This window comes from Erigeron canadensis, chromosome 1 (genome assembly GCF_010389155.1).
Source record: "Erigeron canadensis isolate Cc75 chromosome 1, C_canadensis_v1, whole genome shotgun sequence".
In the NCBI taxonomy this organism is placed as follows: domain Eukaryota; kingdom Viridiplantae; phylum Streptophyta; class Magnoliopsida; order Asterales; family Asteraceae; genus Erigeron; species Erigeron canadensis.
Window position 1 is genome coordinate 19225475 of NC_057761.1, and position 27690 is coordinate 19253164.

General features: G+C 37.2%; 1 protein-coding gene across 1 annotated transcript; it reads left to right on the plus strand.

Moving 5' to 3' along the window:
* Positions 1-1134: 1134 nt before the first annotated feature.
* LOC122586042 (uncharacterized mitochondrial protein AtMg00810-like) lies at positions 1135-27685 on the plus strand. Its single transcript, XM_043758158.1, has 3 exons — positions 1135-1150; positions 1294-1374; positions 27129-27685. Exons 1-3 carry the CDS (start codon positions 1135-1137, stop codon positions 27683-27685), a joined length of 654 nt encoding a protein of 217 aa, XP_043614093.1.
* Positions 27686-27690: the final 5 nt, after the last annotated feature.

The window sequence follows — 27690 nt, forward strand, 5'->3', positions numbered from 1 at the left end:
AGAAGGACCTTCATCAGTCCTCCACCTTTTTGGAAGAGGCACCCTTACACCAGCAAATAATGGGTCCTCGCCATCAGAAGGAATCCCCGGCCTCCTCCCAACCATCATCCCATGGGGATTCATGGTCACTACCTCTTTAAGTGTCAATTCTGCATATAACATTATAACCGAGAATCAGGCAAGCAACAAACATAAACAAAGAGGAAGAGCAGAGTAGTACCTTTACAACACCAGATTAAGACAGGCATATCTGGAGATCCCTCCCACGACAAAGTAATCCCGCAAAGATATAGGATCACCATGGGATACGCAATCAAAGTGAAAGGGGACCTCCGTATCTGGTGCACTAGGGGGTTCTCCAGGATAATCTGGTCATGACCATCATCATCCAAGAAAAAACTCGAGTTCACCCTATTCCTATTCAACAAATCCCTAAAGCTCGGATGAACATACCCCTCACTGAAAAACAAGAAACTCGGCCGCCAGCCTAACATATTTGAATAACCTATGTTAAAAAATAACCTACCGGGCCTCTCCTCAATTATCGCCCAACCATCACGGTTAACCCATCTGAAAAAAATACCAAAATGTACGTACTCTAGGTTGTACCTCATACGCACGACAAATAGCAATAAAGGACATTATCGCAGTGATCGCTAAAGGATGAACAACAAAAAAGTAAAGGTCAAAGCGATCAAGAATACCAAACAACAAGGGGGACAAGGGAAACCTAAGATTACCACCAGAAAATGGTGCAATATACATACCTACAAACCTGGGAAGCGCAACCAACACAGATTGCCCCCGACCTGGAACCCTAATTTCAGGGTCATTGGGCTGATAGTAATAATGACGGAACCATGCAACGTCGTTGTCCGTCATCTCTGAGTACGTGGTGGTAATGGCATGAGTATGATCAGAATCCATTTGATGTTTAAGGTATTACTGTTATCAGCAATAAGAACACACGCGAATGGATAAGCGAGAGTGAAGAAATGATGAAGAGTGATAATTAAATCGGATCCGTCAAAGGATTATAGGGAAATATGACGGATGGTTTGAAAAACCGTCGCATAAAAACCGTCGATTGAGTCCCCCTTAGGATACGCGCGTCCGTATTAATCCATCGATAGGATGGATACGCGGCAAGGTAAAATGACAATTTTACCCTTATACGAAGGCTCTGAAAAAATGATAGCACCATTAATAGTCTCGAAGGACATTCTCTGAGCAACGGCGTTATGGCATTTAATTTCTTTTTATATTTTAGAAGTCTAATGTGATTTTCTACAGATAGAACCTCCCATCAGACTGGGGTTGATGATATACCCTATACGGAGCTCTACCTCCGTATCCAAAGCTACCTTCAAACAGGTAAATTTACTTATCCAAAACACCCAGAATGGAGCCCGATCTCCGTTCAGAACAAACCAATCCGGAGCTCAAGGTAACAATTACCCAGCTCCAAAGAAAATATAACAAAGATCGGATTAAAGAAACTCTTTCCATGATTATCCGACTAAAGCATAAAGCATGCGTATCAGGATCCGGATAACTTGGATACGACTCTATGGCAAGATCAACAAAAATGAGATAATCTACAAAGGAGAAAGAGATTCATCTTAACTCTCTTACCCTCCTCTCCAAGCTATCTACCCTCTATACAAATAGAGGATGAAGCCATATGGCACATCATCATCTACATAATACACAATATACGTTCAATATACCATATCCCGCAAGTCGTCTATAGCTTATTCAACCTCTGAATAATCCCTAAACAAACCCTAAGTCATACGAAACAGCTTGGGATTAACCAACAATAGGCGTAAAGCGGTCTCTGACCTTCTGACCAGAAGTGAATCGCCAATAAACACCATCAACCCCAACTCACACTTCTGGTGGAGTCATAGTGCGACTATTTGATCAAACACTTTTCATGTGCATTAGCTGATTTAGGGTCAAGTTTTAATGTTATGCCTACTGTGATTTATGAGAAACTTACCCTTTGTTTGCTAACACCCGTTAACATGAGCATTCGGTTAGCGGATCAGACTTACCGACAACCCTAGGGGATTGTCGAACGAGTCCATGTTAGGTTTAAGGAATTAGAATTTTGGACTGAGTTTGTTGCGACTGATTCGGTAAGTGAACTAAGGACTTTTATAAGCAATTGTAACAAATAAGTGATTCAAGTAAAAATGGGGGGTTTTGTGTGTAAAGTCTCTCACTCGATGGTTTAACCTACAAGTGTAGAATAACAAGTCAAGTAATCACTAGATAGGACTAGTATGAAACGTCAAGTAAGCACTAGATTGGACTAGTATTACGATAAATATAAATGCAAGAATATATATAACGTAATACGTACTTAAGCAATATAAAGATAAGCAAGTAAGTAAATGGTGAGACACAATGTAATTTTCAAGTGTATTTTATTTATTGATGTTAAATAAAATACAAGGTTGTTGCAGAACAAGATATTACAAAGTAAGTTTCTAAACAACCTATGAATTACAAGTGATCTAACTTTGCTAAATAAACTCTTTGATCGAAATACTTAAAGTTGTGAAGTATAACTGTTTAGATCGAGAGTATTTGAACAAAGGCACCAAATTGCAAAAGTATGTTATTTGGACGAGGAAGTGACTTGGTATTTATAGGCAAAAAGAATAAATATAATATTCTTTTTGCCGTACAAATATGGTTACATGCATTTAAGGAAATTACTTTAATTCCTTAAATGCATTGATTAAAGTACAAGAATAAAGTCACATGATAGTGACTTGTCTTTTAATTAACCAACCACGTTTACATGCGTGTAAGGCTTTTAACAAAGGACAATTGGATTGTCCGGGTAAAGGCATGTAAAGGCATAAAGTCAATTCCTCGTAATCAGTGTTCAGACTTGTAAGATCTAGAACACTAACAAGGACTCCAGTCAGGAGATCTAGTAAGTCTTCCAGTGAGCTCCGCTATTTGTCAGACTTCTTTCTTCAGACTTCAGTCTTCGACTTCAGTGAGAATGTTCTTCAGTGGAAAGATCTTGACTGGAGTGAAGTCCAGTGAACGAATCTGGTGGAATCCAGATTCCTGTACAAGTAAGTTGTTCACTGGTCTTCACATAATTTCTGGACAAATTTTCAAAGGGCTCCAGTAATCACGTCTGGAGCGAGTCCAGTAAATCTGGACCTAACAGATTCCCCCTATTTGTTTAGAAATTATGCATGGATTTTCAAGCTTTTATCTATACAAGTTTGTGCTTGAAAAATCCTTGAAAAATTTGACTAAGTCTAATTTGAATTTCTGGAGAGCCACTTTATAGATCATTAGTGTTCCCAATTTGTACATTTTAATTTCTAGACTTAATCTGGATAAGTACTTGTATAGGAATTGCAACTTATATTTACAGACATCAACTGGAAGAAAGTTACAATTTTGTCAACATGAAACAAATACAAGTACAATATTAGAGTCATGCCTTTTTCTTTTCAGCATGCCCATATGGCTCTTCAGTGGCCTTCCTCTTTACACCTGGAGATGAAGAAGTAGTAAGAGAAGTCCTTGAGCCCAACTCCATTTCCATCAATTCCTTCCTCATCCATTCCTTGCGAATCATCTTCATAAAGTACTTAACATCCTGAGAGACATCTTTACGCCTGAATGAAAGACCAAACTCTCTTAATTTTGACCACCCGAAAGCCATGATTGAAGTGTCTTTTCTTTCATCAGTAAAGTTCCCTTCTCTGAAGAATTTGACATGGAACTTTGAGAAGTTGTCATGGTTTTCCGCCAGATGGATCTCAGCACCCAGTATTGATCGGATATCAGCTCTAAATTGTGACAAATGTTCATACTTTTCTTTTGTCTGAGCCCTTTTAACCATTTCATCCACTTCCCTGGACACCTTTCTCTGTTCAGCAACTTGTTGAAATTTTTCTTTATTAATCCTTTCAGTTGTGTTCGAGGGAATGAAGGTGCTAAGATCTGCATCTCTGGCAGCTTTGGTTTTTCTAGCTGGTGCTTTGGGCAAACCCTTAACCTTCTTCCTAAATTCATGCTCCAGAGCAGTTGCATTACTCCTTACTTGTTGCTGGAGATTTTTCAATTCTTCTCTTCTCTGGGCAATAAGATCCAGTATGCTCACACCATAGATTTCAGAATCATATACTTGTTCATCCTGAGCATACATGGATCGAATATAGACATCATCCAAGGCATCCAGACATTTCTTCAGCCTGGGATCATCCTTCATCTTTTTGTATACTTCAATTTGTACGCCCAACCTGCCAGCATTGTAAGAATCCAGAGTCCCATGCCCGGCCATATCTAACTGGTGGGCAATCAAGTCATCTTTTAGATTCTTCTTGAAAATTTCAATTAAGATGCACTCTTGCTCCAGTCTCTTTGCCTTGGCCTCATCAACAGACACATATTCCTCTTCTGCTTCATCTGTTGGTTCCCCAGACACCACTTTCTTTCTTTTGATATTTTTCATTGTGGTTGGGATGTCTGGGAACTCTTTAAACACTGGCTCACTGGCATCAGTACCAGCAGCCTCTTCTTCAACTTGTCCACTGGCTTCAGTACCAGTGATATCCTGTCCAATTACCTTATTCCAGACTTCGATCTTCTTTTGAAGATCACTAACCTTCTCTGTACCAGAACCTTCCCCCTTGGAAGCATCTCCAGATTGAAGATGAATCCACACCTGATCCAGCTTATGTCTGTCAGCAGAGTCAAAGGTTCGACCAGACACTGGAGCAATGTTGTTCACAGTTTTCCTTAACTGCATTATTTCCTTTTTAATGATTTCAAGATCCTGAGGAAAGTGGCGAGGCAACTGGGTGTCGATCATCTTCATTACTTCAGGCAACAACCCATCAAGAAGATTTCTAAGGAGAGTTTTAGACACCTTCTTAGTGATTTCTTTCAACATATCTCCCTTGAACTTTCTAACGACTTCATTACTGAGGGTGCTGACAACTGAGTTTTTCTCCTGGGTTGGCCTGCTCTCCAGAGAGCTTATTCTGGTGGTCAAATTCTGAACTTCACCAGTCAGACTTGCCAGAGGTTGAGCAACTTCAGTTTGAATGGCAGTCTGAACAGTTCTCACCATATCTCCCTTGATTCCCTGGACTACAACTTGTATCGATTCAGAATTTCTATTTGTTGCCATGACAAGTTCATCCAGCTTCACAAAGACTATCTTCTCATTCCCAGCAAATATGTTCATTTCTGGCTTAAGATTATTGGAAATTAGAGTTTTGAAGTCAGAAATAACCTGAGAAGAAGCCTGAAGTGATCTCTCCAGGTCCGCCACCTTATCAAAAAGGCCTTGGACCTCGGTTGAAGAAGAAGAGGAGAGACCACTGGAAGGATTGGTGATTCTGGTGATTGATGATACTGGCAACACCCTTGTGATATTTTCAGTTGATTGGGTGACTGCCAGTGGTTCAGAATGTTGAATTTCTGGTGTAGTTGGTGATTCAATAGTTGTTGTTGTTTGTTCTGGAAGAGGTGTTGGTGTATTTTTTGGGGGTGGAGGAGGCATATCAGATAGAATTGACTGGGAGACATAATGGATGGTGCGATCAATTTCTTCTACTCCCATAAAACTCATATTAACATCAAAATTATTGTCTTCAGACAGTGGAGAATCAACCATATCCCAATCTGGGCCGATTCCACCTGTCTGGTCCTCTACTTGTATATTCTCCACCCCAACATTCAAATCAATCTGAGCCACTTGCTCCAGATTTTCTCCTTCAATCTGCCTAACTTGTTCCCCCTCAACCTCTTCAACTATTAAGGACCCATCAGCTGCCATGATGTCCCCACTTTCAGCAGTTGATATTGGTATGACAAGAGGTGAGCCAGACATTCTCTCTTCTTCACCACTTCCTTCTACTGGTACTAAGGAAGTGGTTGATGGGTGTTGATGCACGTTGATGTGACAACAACAACTTAGATTTGATATGTCGTTTAGATTAAGACATTATGTTAATTTATGTCGTATCTATATATGTAATTGATAGATTATGGACTTTATGTTTTGGTAATGATCGATTACATGTTTTGGTGTTATATATATGTTATGTATGATGTTTGTTGTGTGTTATACAAGTACAAACATAATATGTGTTAGGATTCCTTAAGATGAAACACTTAGGAATATAACCAAGTATTACACCTAACGAAGATAAGGAATATCTTCGTTAGAGGCAAACGAAGATAAACTTCGTTTGGTACAAACGAAGATTAACTTCGTTACATGGGCTAGGCAGCTAAGTTCGTAAGAACAAAGCCCAGCAAGCCCAGTTTCGACCTGAAACATATATATACGAATGAATACCCTAAAATGAGGGATTACATTCGACATACACATACACCAGACCACTAAGTTCGTTCTATAGCTTATAGAAACGAATATAGTATCATACGGCTGATTATCTACTTGATAATTAAGCGATATACACGTTAACTAATCAAACTAGTTATCTCGTGAGGATTCCGTACTCACGACATAATAATAGACGATCTCGAGAGCGATCTGTAGCTATCGAGGGACTCACAAGTGGTATCAAAGCCAATCGATATCTTATCAAAGGTTCGAGATCATTTGTTTGATTATTTTCTCTCATAACAACCTCCCGATACCCTAACTGTCGCTAAGTTCGTTTTCTCAAACGAATTTAGCAAACGAACTTAACCTCATCTTCGTTTCAAGCTCTTCCAACGTATTTAGCTTTATTTTCATTAAGTTCCTTCAAACGAATTTAAAGTTATCTTCGTTCATTCTCCCTTACGAATTTAGCTTTATCTTCGTTTCTTTCCTCAAACGAAGTTAGACCTATCTTCGTTTCTTTCCTTCAAACGAACTTAAACCTATTTTCGTTAAGTTGCAGAAAACGAATTTAACCAATGGCTTCCTCGTCAACCAACACTGCTGTTGCACAATACCTAAATTCTCTTGTCTATCATGATCATCTCGTTGGACGTACTAATTCTCCACCGAAGTTAGTTTCATTGGCTGACTTCTGGGTGTGGAGAGGCCGATTTGAAGATTATATTCAACGAGAAGATTTGAACATGTGGATTATGATCACTGAAGGATATGAATGGCCAACTCTTACTGTAAACGATGTTACAACTAATTACAAGGTAGGAGAGTTAAAAGGCGAAGAAAAATCTTTGTATGCGAAGTTAAGGCTCTTTCCACTATTCGGATGTGCATTCCTCAAGAATTAGTGCACCTGTTTCCTAAACAGGAGTACAAGACTTCAAAGCAATTGTTCGATGCTATTGAAGCTCACTGTGAAGGTGATCCATTATTGAAGCAAAATAGAATTAAGATGCTTAAGAAACAATTTGATTGCTTTAATGCTACCAAGAACGAACTAGTTGAGGATCTTATCTTGAGATTTCAACATCTTCTTGCGGAGTTAGCCTATTTTGATCTTAAGTATACTCCTACTGAGATAGTGGATAAATTCTTGGATGGTTTGCCGAAAGCTTATAAAGAGTTTCGTCATGGATTGCAAGAAAGAGCTGATTATGCATCTCTTCGTATTGATGGTGTTATATCCACATTAAGAAACAGAGAAATGAAGGATAAGGCGAAGGATCTCCAAGACAACTTCACACAAGATCCATCTCTCTATCATGCCACTATGAAAAATCCTACAGCTGATGTTAATGCATTCTTTTCTGGGGTTGGTACTTCTGGCACGAAAGAAAGTTCTAATTGTGTTATGGATGGAGATGATTCTGCTGGTTTCATGGCTTCTGATGCTGGTTACAAGGCTCGAAAGACTAATGAGAATGCAAAGCCAGGAAATATGACGTTTGGTAACATTTCATCTACTTCTGCTGGTTACAAGTCTATGCCCATGGATATGAAATTTGCCGAGGGAAGGATGAATGTATTTGCCGCAATGTGTGCTGCACATGAAGCTTTTGTTGCAGGAAGGATCACAGATCCAGCACTCATTGATGAAGATTATGACCAAATAGATCCAGATGATGTCGAAGAAATGGATCTGAAATGGAATTTGGCGATGATCACCAGGAGAGTGCAACGGTTTATGCAACGAACAGGTAGACAACTTATTGGGGGTACTCAGGGCTTTAACAAGTCAAAGGTTAAATGCTATAATTGCGATGGCTTTGGACATTTTGCCAAAGAATGTCAACGACCAAAGAGAGATGTCAATATTACCCCTACCCGTCAAGATAGAGGTGGTAATCGTCCTTTTAATCCGAATGCAAGTAGAGTTCTCTTGTTGATTGATGATACTACTGGAAATGGCAATGACAAGGCTATCGTAGCTGCTCAACCTGATGGTTCTTATGTCTGGAATCTTCCACAGGATGAGACTAATAATGTTTATTTGGCCGAATAGTTGATGATATGGCTCAGATAGTAGATTCTGTTGAGGATTTCTTGGACACCACAGTTTACCACAATGATGAGCATTTGTATGACAATGTTCAAAGCTCGAACTTGGAATCTTTTGCTCGGGTATATGACACTGATTCTGAGTCTGATGAAGAGGTTGAGGTTGATGACACGAAAGATTCTGGAGAGATGCACGCTGCTGAGAACAAAGACGATTCTGCTACTGAAAAGGTTGAAAAGACAATTGAAGAGCAGATGAAGGAATATGAAATTCCAGCAGGCATGAGTGTGGATGACTTTGTCGCTTACATGGCAGACTGCAAAGAAGCAGATCAACAGGTATCTTACTCTCTACATACTATTGTTCATGTTTGCAAAATTGTTAATCGAATGTTTGATGAAATTGAACAAAAGAATGATCTAATTAAGCATTTAGAATCTGTTGTTAATGCTGCTCATGAAGAAATAGATAAGTTGATTAAAAAAGATTTAACTGTCACTGATAGAGAAAAAATTTTAAAGGATAGGATTAAATCTTTAGAGTCTGACATTAGTGCTATGAAAGACAAAGTTAAACATGTTGTGGCTGTAGAAAGAGTAGGTGGTGAAGCTTATGCATTGTTAGCTAAAAAGTGTGCTACAATTGAGAAAGAACTGGCTGATGCTAGAATAGAAATAGTGGAATTACAAGCTAAAGTTGATTCTGCTAGACATGATGAGCTTTTAATGCATATGAAAAAATTTGAGGATTCTCCATCTAAGAGTTCTGACACTGCTAAGGTTTCTTACAATAGCATGTCTCCTCCTTTCAACAATAACTATACTCCTGTAGAGCCCAATATTCCTAAAGTCCTACTTCAACCTAGTGTTGATGTTGGTAAATCGAAAGACTCGACTCCTAAGCCTAATTTGACTGAGGAGACGGCAGAGTCTAAAGGAGTTTCTTCTCAACCTACCAAGGAAGAGAAATTGAAAGGTGTCATCCTAGATTCGTCCACTTCTTATGGTCAGAAAGACAGTATTACTCACTTTACACTTCGTAAGAGTAGTAGGGTCTACACTGAGTTAGAATTTCCGTTATCATCTATTGACCCTAAGATGATTGATAAAGTCTGGGATGTTGATATTAAGGATATGAAGCGATTAAGTCAGTTGCGTCAAACTCCTTTACCTAAGCAGTCTAGGGATAGCCAATCTGAAGATGAATTAGTTGTTAATGTCGAAGCAACTAAGGTTTTGAAGCATATCTTAATGCCTGCACGTAAGAAATCCCCAAGTAAGTCTAGGATATCACCGACCAAACGAGACCATGAGGATTCTAGAAAAACAAGTAAGTCAGTAGACAATAGTGAATCTGTAAGTACCAATTATAAGGTAGATACAAAGAAAAAGACTAAGGTCCTCTCTTGCTTTGCTTGTCATGAAAAAGGTCATGTTTACAGTGTATGTCCTAATTGACCTCGGAGATCGGGTTCTCCTTCAAAGGTTTCCACCTCGGAAGGAAAAAGGGGGTTGGGTAATGATAAACAGGTTTATGAGACTAAAGTTCAATCTTCTACAAAACCGTTTACTATACCTCATCGACGTGAATCTCCACCAAAAGGTTCATCCCCTAAGGAACAAAGATTCACTACCCCCAGTGGGAGTTCGAGTCGGTCACAAACACCTCCAAGTCGTAATTCATTTTATGACCGAATTCACTCAAGTGTTAGACCTTCTTTTGGCCCTCATTCCCCAAGACCTTCTCCGACGAAAGGTCAGAAGTCTTCTCCAGTGAGAAGACAAGTTGAGAATCAAGTCACACCCACGGCTTCTACCAATGGATATTGGACTGAACTGATTCTCAAGGATGAGAAGGGACGACCCAAACCTATGAAGGTTTGGGTCCCCAATGAAAACTAATATTTCTCATTTTATGTGCAGGGAGTTCCTAGGAAACCAATTCATTTGTGGTACCTTGACAGTGGATGTTCCAGGCACATGACAGGGGACAAGAAGCTCTTGTCAAATTATACTGGTATAAATGGGTCGTATGTTAGTTTTGCAGGATCCAAGGGCGGCAACATCACCGGTCAAGGAGATGTCGTCAATGGACAACTAACTCTAGAAAGAGTTAACTATGTGGAACAACTTACTCACAATCTAATGAGTGTCTCACAGATCTGTGATAAGGGCAACAATGTTCATTTCACTGAAAAGGAGGCATACATCTTGAAGCCGAGTTTTGTTATTCCAGAAGAATGGATAATGCTCAAAGCTCCTAGGAAGAGAGACATCTATGGCTTACTTTTAGGTGTTGATAATCCAAAGGAGCCCCTTTGTTTGTTGAGCAAGGCAAATGAGTCTGAATCTCTCCTATGGCATCGTAGAATGGGACATATCAACTTTCGGAAGATGAATGAACTTATTAGTCTTGGGTTAGTTGACGGTGTGCCAGTTAAGAAGTTTGGGATGGAAGATAAGTGTGTACCGTGTTTGAAAGGAAAGCAACATAAGCATTCGCATAAATCCAAAGTACTCCACTCTATTTCCAAACCATTCGAATTACTTCATATGGATCTTTTTGGTCCTGTGAACAAAAGAAGCATTGGAGGGATGTCTTACTGTTTGGTGATCACTGATGATTACTCGAGGTACTCATGGGTATTCTTTCTGAAGACCAAGGATGAGACTGCCGAACGATTTATGGATTTTATCAAGCAAGTTGAAAATGTCCATGGAGTCAAAGTTAAGAGAATCAGGAGTGACAATGGTACTGAGTTCAAGAATAATACTATTACTGTATTTTGCTTGACCAAAGGAATTCAACATCAGTACAGTGCACCATATGAGCCACAACAGAATGGCGTGGCTGAACGGAAGAACAGGACATTGATTGAGACAGCCAGGACGATGCTTGCTGATTCAAGGCTTCCTATTACTTTCTGGGGAGAGGCAGTGAATACAGCTTGTCACATTCTGAATCGGGTTTTGACAGTTAAACGGTTTAAGAAAACTAGTTATGAACTGTTGCACAACAAAAAGCCCAATTTGCAGAATGTTGAGCCTTTCGGTGTTCCTTGCACTTTTCTTAAAACTCTTCCTCAAGGGAAATTTGAACCTAAATCTGAGGAGGGTTTCTTTCTGGGTTATGTTCTAAGTACACCGATTAGGCGTGTGTACAATCAGAAGACTAGCAAAGTAGATCTCGGTACAAATGTCATAATTGTCAGTCATAAACCTGCTGTACACATTGGTTCTGCTAATAATTTTGATTATGATGGTGTCTTCACTTCTTTTCGTGGTCCTGTTTCTTTTGCAGGTATTCCAACTGTGGAGGATGTCGTTACTCTCCATGATCCTCTGGATGGTGGACCGGTTTCTGGTTCTTCTTCTGTTTCCTCACCAATAGTTGAGCCTACTTCGGAATCTGGAGAATCTAGTGGGACAAAAGTAGCAGATTCTACCTTAGAGTCTGCTCCTATAGTTCCTACTGATCCTTTGCATGTACCTCTACCTGATTCTCCTTTCTATGATACTGATGACACGGAAGGTGAAAATCAGGAGGAGCCTAACACTCCAGATTATAAAACTCCAAAGCAACATGTGCAGACGAATTTGGGAGATGATCTTTCAGTCGATAAGGTTCCTCAAACTAGGGTCCACAAGGATCATCCAGTCGAGCGAATTATTGGTGATGCTTCTGCCTCTGTTCGCACGAGGAATCAATCTAAGAAATCGTCGTGTATGTTTGCTGAAGTTAAGGATACTGGGGCAATTACTTGGTACTTGTATTATTGCTTTATCTCTCAGGTTGAGCCTAAAAATGTTGGTATGGCTCTTAAAGAACCGTCATGGGTTGAGGCGATGCAAGAAGAATTGGCTCAGTTTCGAAAGCTTGAAGTATGGAAGTTAGTTGACTTACCTCCGGGTGAATCTCCTTTAACAACGCGTTGGGTTTTTCGTTGTAAACGAGATGACAAAGGTGTAGTCACTCGAAATAAGGCTCGATTGGTGGTTAGAGGATTTGAGCAACAAGAAGGCTTTGATTACGATGAGACATTTGCACCTGTAGCTAGACTTGAAGCTATTCGATTATTTCTGGCATATGCTAGTTATAAAGGTATTAAGGTGTATCAGCTTGATGTAAAAAGTGCCTTCTTGTATGGAGACATTAAAGAAGAAGTTATGTAGAACAACCTGCCGGGTTTGAGGATCCAGACTTTCCTAATAGAGTATATCGTCTCGATAAGGCTTTATATGGTTTGCATCAGGCTCCTCGATCGTGGTATGAAAAATTGTCAACTCATTTGAAGGAAAGTGGTTTTACCAGAGGTTCTATAGACAGCACGTTGTTTATTAAATGGAAAGGGAAGGACTACTTGCTTGTACAGGTTTACGTCGATGACATCATTTTTGGTTCATCTGATGACAAAATGTGCAAGGAATTTGAACAGAGCATGAAGGCTAAGTTTGGGATGAGTGCTATGGGGGAATTAACCTTCTTCCTTGGACTACAGGTGGATCAACTGAAGGATGGCTTCTTTATACATCAGACCAAGTATGTCAAAGATCTTCTTGCGAGGTTTCGAATGTCTGATGCTAAGGATGTTGTTACTCCCATTAAGACTAATCATGGGTTGTGTCCTGATAAGCCTAAAGTTATTTTTCGTGTCTTTGTAGTGTAAGTCGTACATAGATAGAGTCATAAAAATACAAAAAAAAAAGTTGTCTTAGTATAAGTTTGTATATATCTAGTGTCAGAAAAATACAAATAAACATTGAAAAATCAAAAATCCAAAAAAAAAAATATGAATAAAGTAAGGTTACTGCGCTAAATGATGAGAAGTGACGATACTTTAGCTTTTAAGCCTGCTTAATCGTAATATAACTGATTAGTTCAGTGATTACAATTTGGGATATATCGGTAGACACAAAGTAACAAGGTTTCCTTCAATCTAAACTTAAATCATACAATGTTCTTGTGGGAAACATATTCAGATATATGGCTGAGATTGCTTGCTTTTCAGTAATGAATTGATCTAGTCCTTAAATTTTGTGAAAGATCTAGCATTACTATAAGATTTGTTCAATGAATAGGCAAGAACCTCTACCAATCATGAGCATAAAAGTAAATGTGATATTGTTATGCAAATCAAATGAATGCAAATTAAGGGGCTAATGTGGTCTTTGAGATTCGGACAAGTATGTCCTCGGGTTATCTTTGTATACCTAGCCTACCTAAAGCTTACAACTTGGGATAGGTTGTCGGAAAGTTCGCTACATGGATCTCATAGAAAATCACGGGTTCCTTATAAATCATGAAATGTAGAAGCAAATATGTGAAATCACAAAGTAATTCAATTCAGTTATCCACAAAGTGTCTCATGATTGGTTAAGGATGTTCTTGAATATATTGAATATTTTGTATCTTAGTGCTTGTATCGATTACGAAAATATATCTGAATGTGGGTTACATAAGTTCGCAAACTATCCAATGGCATATTAGGCTACTCGGGTTACATGGTGACTGTCCTTGACCAGGGTATGTCGAAAGTGTCATAACACAAAGGAAACTGGACGTACCGAGTGTTTAAGAGGACAAACATACCGGTAATCGCTGTTGGGTCACGGTTCAAAACTTATAATAAGAGAATTATTTCTCACCCGCAGGCTTATGTAACATGCTAAACTGATCTAATCAGCAGTAATCATGCATAATGTGAATAATGTATAAAATAATGTATAAAGTCAAGTTAATTAGAATCTAGATTAGTTTATTATTCTGCAATTTTTATTCTGTGTTATTTTTCTTTTTATTGAGTCAAAATAGTATTTTTATAAGTTCTTATTGCACGAGAGACCCTATTCAAATTCTGAGTATATGTTTTGCTGAATTCCTCATGTGAATTTTTAATGAGGTTGTGTGGTTTGTTTACAAAGAAGATTTTCTAATATGGACATTAATTTGTTTAAGTTTAGAAAATGATCTTTTCAAGTGTTATGAGAAATGTCAAAGTTATTTGAAATCTCACAATTTTCACTTGTCACCAAGTTATTAATCGGGTTTGTTTAAGTTTGTGTGGTGACATTTTAGGGTTTGACAAGAAATGACCTCCCTTGATCTTTTGTTAGATTTTTAAGTTATTTCATATTTGTTAACCCTGATTGAGAGTACGTGTAACTTGAATTTTCTGCATTATACTGTTTTGTTCTCAATGCATTGATGAGTTCTGTGGTAAGTGTGCAGTGTTCAAGTTAAGAAGATAAAGTTGAAGTGCTGATTTCTGTTACTACATTGTTATTTACACGGATGATATCATGACGATAAGATCCTTGGTGTGTCGTGATAATATTTGTGATGCAGATTTGAGCATGTGAAGGATGAATACATGAACTTGTTTTTGAAATAGTTATTTATTTATGATTCATGTATTTAATGAAAATAATCAAATTTGATATTAGTTTCTTTTGAATTTCATGTTGTGATTGATGACATACTTTTGGATACTTTACTAAGTTCTTCAGTGAATTTTGTTGGATTGTTCATTGTTTAATTAGTTTTGTAGACGGCATCTAGTATGGGACTTACGTGTTTCAAGATGGTTTGCCGTCTCGCATATCCATGATCAAAGGAAGTTCTCGGTGTCATAATCGTCATTGGTAATGAGGTTCATATATAAATTGATTATTTTTAGGGTTGTTTATGGTTAGTGTTTAAACCATGGGTTTTCATTCAAGATTATAATGTTCGGTTATATACTTACATTATGATTATGAATTTGGGTGATCAACACGTTTTTAGTACAAGGCATGAACAGGTTGCATTCTAACGAGTTTTTGCCATTTACAGATTGTGATGAAGAGTTGTGTTTTGGAAGATTGCTTGGATGAAAATCTGAAAATTTTTCAGAAACTTGCTGAAATCTGGAATATTTTCAGATTTTGATTTGTTCTTACGAAGATAACTGTTATCTTCGTTCGAAACAATTTTGTTCAAACGAAGGATATCTTCGTTTGTGAAGTTTAGCCCGACCCATAGTTGGCCCATTGTTATTTCACTATATAAAGGGGGTTTTTCTTCGTTTCTTCTTCATAAAACGAAAATTACTCTCATTTTCGAGCAAAACCCTAAAACTCAAACTCTTTTCTTTTCTCTCAATCTAATTCGTTTTCTTGATTCGTTGTGCAAACTGTGATCTAAGTAAGTGTTTGATGTTATTTTCATTCACGAAAATGATCTAGGTTTTCTATGTGTCTTCGATTTGATTCATTTTGATTCTATATATCTATATTTTGAAATCATTAACTGGTTTATTCAAACGAAGTTAGACTTGTACAAACGAACTTAGACTTCAGTTCAAAACGAATTTAGATTTGTGAACATGGACTTAAATTTTGGATTGAACGAATTTAACTTGAGTAGAAACGAAGTTAACTTTAGATGATGCCTTACGAACTTAGACTTTAGTTGATAAGGAACGAACTTAGCAAAGCTTAACACTCTTAGTTGTGTCCAAACGAATTTAGACTTCGTTTATAAGTTACGAACTTAGAAGATAAGTTATAACTTACGAACTTGCATGTACAGTTTAGACCTTACGAACTTAAACTTCGTTAGGTGAAAACTTAGGTTTAGTTCTTACGAAGTTAAGATTTATCTTCGTTTCATTCTTGCTTACGAATTTAGGTTCTATCTTCGTTTCTGTATACTTAACGAATTTAATGCTTAATTTCGTTCAGTTTGAATAATTTTGTGCAGTTTTATCTTGCGAAATTATTGATTAGGTTTTTCAATTTTGCAATCCATTTATTGTGATTATTTATATTTGTTTCAATATTGTGATTGGTTTTGCAGAAATGGCTCTCGCTCCTCGTCAGTTTGTGAAGAAGCATAATCTTGCACTGAATCTTGATCCAGATCAGCATAATTGCGAACATTTTCATGAAATGTTTAACTACATTGCTGGCTCGCGATTATTTTTTGCTTTTTGTGACTCGCCGAGACTTGTTCGGCAGTATATCGATTCTTTCTGGTCCACTGCTCATGAAGTCATGGTTGATGGACAGAGTTTTGTACGAGCTACTGTTGAAGGCATCACTTTTGATTTCAATGCTGAATCGCTTCGTACTATTTTGCATCTAGGAGCAGAACCGGACGTAGAAGAAGAGGAAGACGTCGAGATGACTTACGAGTTTGAACTTCTTCTACGCTGCTTTCAGAGAATGGGATTTGTTGGCCAGGTCAAACTTCCTCTTGACAAAAGTGGTTTTCAGGGAAGATGGCGATATCTGGCGTATGCATTGCTCGTCTGTTTGAGCAATCGCAAGGCTGGATTTGATCAACTGTCTGCTCAGATTGCGTCGCAGATGGTTGCTTTGGTATATAATCGACCTTATCCTTTCTCACGATACTTTTATCAAGAGTTTATTGATCAGATAAATGCTAGGGGGAGGAAGAGATTTCTTTTGTATCCTCGCTTTGTGATGGCTATAGTTAGACATTTTTGTCCTGACTTAGTATATGATCAAGGTCCTCGCTACGTTCTTCATGCTTGGCCTTCGCGTCTTTTTGCTGATCTTGAAGCCAATACGAGTAATGTGGCTGGTCTTCATGATCCACCACTTTTTGGTCACCTGATTAATCCAAACTATCGATCTCGTCTTGAGAATGATATATTTGTGGATGATGTTGATGCCGATTCTGATTCTGGTACTTCTGAAAGTTCTGTTGATGGTTCTGATGATGATTCAAGTGATGATTCTGATGGTTCGGATGATGGAAATGATGGAGATGATGTTGATAGTTCCGACGGTTCTGCTGCTACAAATGAGACAGACACAGATGATTCTGCTGCCGCTGAACGTCGAACTAAGATGATTCATGATATCTCGGCTGCTTCTGAAAGCGATCATTCGCATCAGTCGTTTGATCAAGAGGGTGTTGCGTTCCATAGAGAGCATAGAAGCAAGGCTTGTCATGCTATTCCCGCTGTTTCAGATTCAGCTAACTCCACTCCTGATGCTGCTGAGATTGATCCTGATGTTGCAGCTCAGCATGATTCTGAATTGCGTGAGATTTTTGAAGATATGGAAGATCTGGTGAACAGGCCAGTTCGGTTAGTCCGGTGAAGCGACAAGGGGGTGTTGAACTTCAATATACCAGAATTAAGCATCGACGTGTTGTTGAAGCTTCTTATGTAGCAATGCCTGATCCTCCAAGACCAACTGCTGCTGTTGTTCCTGTTGTTTCACAAGCACCAGTCTTGCATCCTCTAGTGGCTCCTTCTTTATCTTACCCACTTCCTTCCGATTCGTCGCTTGGTCGTCGTGTTGATCTTTTGGAGACTAGAGTTCGCACTTTGGAGTCTGATCTCACTTATACTCAGGCCGCGTTAACTTTTTTGATCAACTGGGTCAAGAATCAAAGGGGAGAAGTTCCTGAAGAGGTCTGCAGATTGTCAGCGGTTCAAACAAGACGTCAGAATGACGATGATGATGCTGATAATGCTGGTGATAGGAATGTTTCTCGCCCAGTTGAAGATAAAGGAAAGGGTGCAGAGATCGAGGGGGAGACAGGAGGTGATACTTCTGCTGTTGGTGCTTCTGGTACTGGTGCTGGTCCTTCTGTTGCTCCTCATGATTCAGGTTTCTAATTTTGATTATGATAAAGATTTTTAGATAGAATATATAATTGATTGTGTGTAATAAGTTATGACATTTTGTGTAATGAAAATGTAATCTATCTTATTTCAATACAAGTACATTTCATCTTTATTATAATTATCATGATTATTCTTTCGATTCTGGTGTTCATTTTGTGTAAATTTAAATAGATGATCCAGATTATACAGATTTATTCTTTGATGGTGATGAGCTCGAGGAAGGTGAATTTGTTCCTGAACCAAATCTTAACATATTCAAGAAGCCTTATGGGTTTGATGAAGTATGGGTATCAATTCCTGAAGATCCATCGATTGAAGAGAGTAGAGTGTTGGATCAGAAGAGATCAGATGTTCGGGAAAGAATGCTTCAAGTTCCATTCAGTAGCCAAACTCAAGTTCTACATTTTGTTGTGTATGCTAAGAATGGTGATGTATCGATTCCATCTGATTATGAGATTAATGTGACAAGACCATTCAATCCAAATGATTTTCCAGTTCCTCTCAGAGATGATGATTCATTACATATGGTTGATCGACATGTTTCCGAGAAAAGAGTTAATGAATGGATAATACATAGGGAAACATGGAAACCAAATCTGTATTGGACTCATATCTCAGACAAAGATGCTGCAAAGTACAAGACAATCATCTGGAGTTGGTTTTATGATGATGAACTGAAGTTATTTGTTCTTAAAAGACCAGAAGGTTGTCAGTACTTAGCGTGGTGTGAGAGACATTTCAGGAGTTTGTGTGAAGAAGATTTACATGAGCTTGGAAATAACTGGATTATCAATCCAAGCGATGATGGCTTAGCTGATGTTGTGGGTAAGAATCTCAGAAATGATTTCTGGTTGAGAAAGAACATGAAAGATTCCGATAAACCACAGTTTAAGATTGAGCCAAGATCGAAGAGAAGAGTGGTCAAGCCAGATAAAACAGTTGAGTATGTTCAACATGATATTAAGTGTATGATCAAAGTCCCTGCCAAGAAATGGGCACAAGATGTCTTGGACAAGATGGATAATTGGGAAATTGATCGAAATTCTGGTGAAGCCAAGATGTATGCAGACTCAAAGAAGAAGATTTTGTTGAGAAGAGTATATGATCCGATGCAGCTGGTGAACTTCTCAAGAAATGATCTGAGGAAGTTATACGATACGGAGTGTTCGTTCTTGCCATTTTGGAAGCATGAAGAAAGTCGATATCGTAAGATACTTCAACTCTGCTTACATGAAGATATTCATGCAAATAGCAAAAGATTGTTGTTTGATGAATGATCAGATTTTGAAGACTAAAGAAATCGAAGGTGCTGCTGTCAAGGGGGAGTTTGTTGATGCACGTTGATGTGACAACAGCAACTTAGATTTGATATGTCGTTTAGATTAAGACATTATGTTAATTTATGTCGTATCTATATATGTAATTGATAGATTATGGACTTTATGTTTTGCTAATGATCGATTACATGTTTTGGTGTTATATATATGTTATGTATGATGTTTGTTGTGTGTTATACAAGTACAAACATAATATGTGTTAGGATTCCTTAAGATGAAACACTTAGGAATATAACCAAGTATTACACCTAACGAAGATAAGGAATATCTTCGTTAGAGGCAAACGAAGATAAACTTCGTTTGGTACAAACGAAGATTAACTTCGTTACATGGGCTGGGCAGCTAAGTTTGTAAGAACAAAGCCCAGCAAGCCCAATTTTGACCTGAAACATATATATACGAATGAATACCCTAAAATGAGGGATTACATTCGACATACACATACACCAGACCACTAAGTTCGTTCTATAGCTTATAGAAACGAATATAGTATCATACGGCTGATTATCTACTTGATAATTAAGCGATATACACATTAACTAATCAAACTAGTTATCTCGTGATGATTCCGCACTCACGACATAATAATAGACGATCTCAAGAGCGATCTGTAGCTATCGAGGGACTCACAAGAAGTGTAAATGAAACGATCTAAATGTCCAGGAATGAAATGATCTCAATGTGCAAGAATGAAACGATCTAATTTAAAACGATCTAAAATGAATTTAGAATGAAACGATTTAAACTTGTATCGATTTTCAGAAGAAGAAAAATTCTAAGTATTCTGAAATGATTTGGGCAGAGTTTTGGTATGAAATGGAATGAAATGAATTGAGCAAAACCAATCACGAAGATCAGTTACCCAAGAGTAGTATGATTCCCAATCACAACTCTTCACGAATTTCTCAAACCAGAGAATGTTCAAGTAAAACTTGAAACGATCTAAAAGAGATCGTTCTGGTTTCAAAGAAAACTGAAACGATCTAAAAGAGATCATTTTGGTTTCTTTTCAGGATTTCTCAACAACTTGTGTATTTTCAAGAAATTGAATTGACCAAAACCAATCCAAAGGATCAGTTAGCTACAATCAACTCTTCACACTACAACCACACTTGTCAAAACGATCAAAATATGAATCGTTTTACAAGCCACAACACTGAAATGTATGTACCAAGGAAAGAAAAACTAAAACAATCTAAATGAGATCGTTTAGCCTCTCAAAGTCGTCTTCAACCTCTGAGTATGAACACCTCCATTGACGATTTTTAAAACTTCAATATCTTTTGATTTTCTGAGAATTGGAACATGAAACCACTTGCAAACAGTTTGTTTTCACCTCAGCAATGATCCGATTAACACAATTTAGCTTATAACACAACAGAATCAAATCCCAAATTTTAGCGCCAAAAACTCAAAATCTGAACTTTTAATCCAGATCGAATTAGAATACGAAACTTGAGAGGATGATGTTATTAACTATGAGGAATCGAACGGTGAACAAACATTTGTGATTTTATGTGATTTGAGAGGTTAATTTTTGGATTTTCAGTAAAGAACAAAAACGAACAGAAACAGAAAAAAAAACAGAATTACAGGTGATATTTGATGAAACGTGATTGAATTCAGTTATGGATCGAGATCAAAACGATGTTTTGCTCTGATACCAAATGTAACAACACGATTTTATCACTCGAATTCACATCAACAATGGTGTTTGGTTAGTGTGTGTGTTCTTGGTGTTTGTGTGTGTGTTGAGAGAGAATTGGGATCAAGAGTGTGTTATTGATATGATCAGTGTTAAGAGTTATGCAAAAGTTATGTCAAGAGATATGATTTCTAAGGAATTGAGGGCTATTTATAGTCTAAACTAACCAACTATACTAATTATCACAATTAGCCCCTCAACCTTAGAAATCATCAACACATGACTTAACAACAAGTAAGTCCATAACTTAAATTACAATGTATCACTATTTTTGGATTTCTAACACTTTTAGATGATCCTTAAACTTTTGGCTTAAGCATTTTCCACCTCGATCCTAATGAAAAATCTTGATGGTTTTACCGAGTTGATTTCCTACTTCATTTTTAAATACTTTGAATGTTTCGAAGACTTCATGTTTATGTTTAAGCAAATAAACATAACCATAATAACTGAAATCATTCATAAAAATGATGAAGTAGTTAGCACCTATCCTTGACACTTGCCTAAATGGGCTACATACACTTGAATGTATTAGTCCAAATAATTCCTTAGCCCTCTCCGGTTTTATGCGGAAAAAGGTATTCTTGTCATCTCGCCGAAAACATAAGGCATGCATTTGTCAAATGATTCATCATTTGATTTAACGATCTCTCATCAAATGATTCATCATTTGATTTTAAGATCCCTTCAATTTGAAGTATGCATTTCTTGCTAGCGACAACGCATTTATCAAATGATTCATCATTTGATTGTAAGATTTCCTCACTTTGAAAACTTTCAATGCGTTTCTAACGCTAACTCCAAAAACACGCATTTTATCAAATGATTCATCATTTGATTTCAAGATCTCTTCATACCGAAGATTTCCAATGCGTTTCTTGCTAATGATAATGTCAAAACATGCATTTATCAAATGATTCATCATTTGATTCAAATGATTCATCATTTGATTGTAAGACACCGTCCCTTTGAAGTCTATAAATACCTTTCTTGACAAAATTAAACAAGATGACAATGTCAAAGATAGTTAGAGTCCAAGTTAAACTTGACTCTTTGCTATTGAATTATTATTTGTATAACAACGCATATAATTCAATTTTGAAGATACTTGAAGCACTTGCCGAACCAGCTTGCTTCTTCTTCACATTCAACTCAGCTAGATACTTTAGCTGTATGCTCCTTTTGCCAAAAGGGTTTTTTAAAGTTTTGAGACAAACACAACTTGTTTTCTCTTGCCAAAAATCTTGCCCTTTGCTTACGGTTGTTTTGCTTTCCAAACCTTTCCCCCCTTGATCATAAGAACTCGTGATATGTCCATTTATATATACATTCCCATATCGTTTCTAAGTCGTTTTAAGCTTAATTATGTGCAAATTACATGTATATTCGATGCTTTGATGGTATTGTTGGTGGTTGCAGGCTTAGAACAGGTGAAATGGTTAGAAACAGCTTTCGGATGACTAGAAGATGCATTAGGATGGTTCATGGACGCGTACGAGTGAAGACGGAATGAAAACTACAAGTTTTGGCTGAAAACAGAGCAGGTGCGTTGCACCTGGAAGGTTGGTGCGGAGCATTTTCTTCTCAGAAAGTTGGAAGATGTGAGAAAGCAGGGAGGTGCGGCGCACCAACCCTGTGGTGCGTCGCATATCGGGCAGAGGAATTTTTGGAAACAAGGTCAGGTGCGCCGCACCTGATGCTTGGTGCGTCGCACTTGTTGATCGGTTTGTGAAGACTTTTTGTAAACTCTATAGATACAAGACCAAAACCCTCCCATTCGACATACAATCACCTCCAGTCGATTTTAGGGTTCTTTGAGGCAATATTTAGCAGCTTTTTCGTCCATAAAGTTCTAAGGGTTATTCGTGAGCTTCAAGGCATTCGGTTATCGATTTTCTTAGCTTCTACTTGTTTTCTACACATTGGTACAATATGTTCTCTTATACTTTTACTCTTTGTGTTATGTTTATGATTATGAGTAGCTAAATAATTCGTCATCCACTGAGATGAAGTGATACATTGACTATGGTTGCATAATCTTTTGAATTCAAGTTGATTGTTAAACGTTTTGTCGTAATCTTAATGTTTTGAGTTCTTATGCTCTTATCTACTATTTTGTTGATAATGTATGAATGATTTAGAGGTATCTAGGTTTAGGAGTACATTATTCTAGTCGATTGGGTACAATTGATAGGTGTTAACTTGTGGTAACAAGATAATAAACAACAATAGATAATAGAATTCAAAGTGTTAACGGTTTGGTAAAATCGATAGACAAGATTGTTTACAATAACAATAAAAATTAGTCAATTTAGTAGGTCTTGATAGGGAAGGTGGTAACCGGAACTTAGGGGTCGAAAGATTGGTTAATGGGTCGAATAGGGTAATAAGCTAGGTGTGCAACTAGTGAGTTCTTTGTTCTACCTCGTTATAAAATCAACAAGTTGAATTGGTTTTAATATAGATGCAACCTAAATAATGTGTTTGATGGAGTCGAAGTGGATGATCTTTTAATTCTATTTGGTATAAGACAATTTTCTTTTCGATAAATTCTTAGGAAATTATAACTCTTTCAATCAACTAACTTTTTAATATAAAAATCAAGATGACGTAGTGTCTTTAAAAACCAAAATCTTTTTAACTACTTAAAACTCGCTAGCTCTTAGTAGTCTCCGTGGAACGAACCTTTACTTACTTTAATCTATATTGCATACGGAAGGGTCCACTGCCCGATTGTGTGTGGTATTCGATTCGAAGTATTTTTAAGGATTTTAATTTAACTAGATTTTCACACATCAACTCGGGATGTAGCAGATTTCCTTGGAAGCTCTTTCTCATACTCAATTAACATGACATGAAGTTTACCAGTGGTTTTACACATGCTATGCATATTACAATTGCGCACGAACTCCTAAAAAATCCGCTTTTTAGGTTCATGCCAACAGTAATATGCAGATGATAAGCATAGTTTAACCTTTCCAATTGCCCATGAGTACCTCTTCAACTAGAGTATTTGAGGACTAACCGATGTTCCATGCTCGTGTCGCAAGTCATGAAGTTGATCAACTAGGTCGAACAACTCCACTCCGGCTTGCTTTTAGTACAAAGACTTGAGTTCAGTGAGCATATCACATGGAAATGAATGCTCAAATTGCTTTTGAAGGTCGGCATTCATGCTTTCCAACATTAAACAAGCAACCTCATTGTGTCTATCGTACTGAGCATTGTATGCAGCCAACTTTCAAGTTGAAGCATTCGCTCCCAGAACAACGGTGTCTGCTCATCAATGACTTGAACCCAGTCATTGAAGTTTGGCTCCAGAAAGTCTTTTCCTTTCTAGCATCGACCTGAAAGCCGATTGGTGTATATTTTGAGAAGGATTTGTTGTTGCCATCTTCAAAATAGACAAAAATTCAATTATCGGTATTTTCGATAATTAATCCTTAAGAAATGTAATTTACCCTTGTTAAATTCATCTAACAAATTACTTTCACTAAGGCTAGGATCCAACTTGACATACAATCATTTCATCAGTGGATCTGCTAGAAATGACGGTATTCAAAAGGTAATCGAGAATCGATAATTGCATTCATGCAAATCCTAGAATTATGGGACTTACAACAGCACTGTAAAGGGGTATTAAGTGTTTTGTAAACATGTTTTGTCCCATCTTATGCCACGGGTCAAGGTCTCACCTCTTAACTCGTTTTAAGTCGCCCAATTAAAAACATGTAGATAGTCCACCGTTGTCTCACAACGAGTGGTAATCTACCTTAAAGATATACAATTCACCTACGTCTCACGTAGAGCAAAAAGCACTGGCAAGTGTTCTTAGCAAAGTGGGTGGCATTGACTTAACTTTAAATGGGTAATGCATTTGATGTGAATCAAAGGTTTATGTTTGAAGACTCATGCATAATCTTCGAAACATAATATTTAATAAAATCATTTGTATAGTCTTAACAACACAAGAGAGCTCGGTAGCTCCATTTGAACGCACAAAGAAGCGCAAGGGCAAAGGTTTGCGATGGACGCAATTAAAAACCCGTCCTTTTAGAAGGCTAACGCACTCCGGCTTATACCTCTCTTAGAGTTTGTTCAAATGGGTGAGCCGGTGTATCTCAAGGTTGTAAGACTCTAATTTTATTAATGAAATCTCTATTTCGATAGTTCTTAGTCAAATTTATTTTTAAAACAATTTTTGCATCACCTTTATACAACTTATAAACAATACAAAAATTAATAAATTTGCTAATTCCGAACTACTTAATCATGTAACAAGTTAAGGTAGGCCACCTAAACATGGTCATTATGGTTCATGCATATGTTTAAACCTGGCTTCCCTTTCCGAAGAAGAGGACCACATGCATCAAGTTACCTTGATTGCGTAAGCCTTTAAACAAAATAATTAACAATTAGCACATAAACACATAAAACATGCTGACTGGAAATTTTGAGTAGCTTCACGACCAGTTTAAGCCTATTTCTGGTCCGATTCAACTTTCGACCAGAACTACAAAGTTGTAGCCCTATGAGTCGACAATCTACAGTCCGAATTTGGGCTTCTAACTCATTACCTATTAAAAGAAATGAATTGTTTAGTAAACTGTCGCAAACCGGAAAATTTACACGAAAAACTCATATTGTCACATAATTATCTAATAATTAACCTTAATTATTGGATCACCATGCTTTTCAAAATATATCTCTATATATTCAGTAAAATCACAATTAATTTTACATGAATTTCTTGTGATTTTACTATTATTTAACAACTTTAAATAATCAAGATACACGTAATCGTGCAATTCATTACATAAACATGTCAATTCACAATTCAAAACTTGCTTGAGGGTTTCAATCTCCATTGAAATAAGTTAAATTTTTAATTAAAAAAAAACCCTAATTTTATTTAATTAAGATCCGATTTTAATTAATTAAAAATAAGAAAACAACCTTTTAATTATTTTAACAATTAATTAAAATCAACCAACCCTTAAACCCCCTTCAAGTTTTGATATTTGTAATTAATAGATCACATATGTGGCTCGTGATACCACTGTTAGAATATGAACACATAAATAAACATATAATCACGAGTAAGCGCAACGGAAGAATTTGAAACAAATATGCAATCAAATTAATTAACAATGAATAGAATTGAGTTGCGTACCTTATGCAAAGCTCCAATAAAGTATAATAATAATAATAAGATTATTAAGTAGGGTTTAAAGCAAAACTCCTCTACGATCGCACACTAAACACCCCGTATAATGTATGCTAGTACCCCGATCACTAACGGAACAACCCTTTGTTACAAACCCTTAACTTTAAAGTCGAAATACCCTTAAGGAAAAGGGGAGATCGGCCACTTCAAAGAAAAAGGGAGAAGAGGATAGAATACTTATGTGAATGTATGAATGAATGAAAGAAACTTAGAATTAAGCCATCTATTTATAGAGAATAATTAGGTTAAACATTGCTTGGAAAATAAGCTAGATCAAGGCTTACAAAGCCTTAATGTGGCCGGCCCCCCCTTAGCTTTAGGGCCCAAATCCATTTTCCAATTTTCACATTTTAATCTTCCTCTTTAATTAATTAAATACAATTAACCCTTTAATTATGTTTAATTAATCATTTCATGATCAAACTAATTAATATATTACTTTAATATATCAATTAATATTATCGAGTTACCGTGTCATTTCGTGTGACCCCGTGGGCTTAAATTATTTCCGGACATGCGATTTATAATAAAGTGATCACACTCCAACATAAAAATGAGACTAAAGTGTGCAAGCTTGTTAAATCCTTGTATGGACTCAAACAAGCTCCTAGGAATTGGCAAGACAAACTGTCAAAAACCTTGATTCAAAATGGGTTTAAACAAAGTCCAAATGATCATTCTCTCTTTACAATACAATCATCAACCTTTTTTATTGCTCTTCTTGTGTATGTGGATGACATCATCCTAACTAGGAACAATTCTGATGAAATTAACAAAATTAAAACTTCTTTGAACTCAAATTTTCAAATAATAGATCTTGGTAGACTCAAGTACTTCCTTGGCATTGAAGTTCTTGACACTAAAGAAGGAATTTGCTTGAGTCAAAGAAAATACTGCCTTGAGGTGTTAAATGAGTTTGGATTGCTAGGCTACAAACCCCCACAAACACCTCTTGAACAGAACATGACCATCTTTGTTAAAGAATCCGAGGATGATAAATTACTTGGCAATATTACTGAGTATCAAAAACTTATTGGAAAATTGATTTACCTGACCTTAACCAGGCCTGATATATCTAATGTTGTTCAATGCTTAAGTCAATTCATGCATTCTCCCTTAGAGTCTCATTTAAAATGGGCTTTTAGGATACTTAGGTATCTAAATGGTGCTCCTGGGAAGGGGATTCACATTAAACAAAGTGATACTCTCACTTTAAGAGCCTATGTTGATTCAGATTGGGGGAGATGTTTAAACTCTAAGAGATCTGTGACAGGATATTGTGTGTATTTGGGGAATTCTCTTGTATCATGGAGAAGCAAGAAACAGAATATAGAGCAATGGCCTCTATCACTTGTGAAATTCTTTGGTTAATTAAG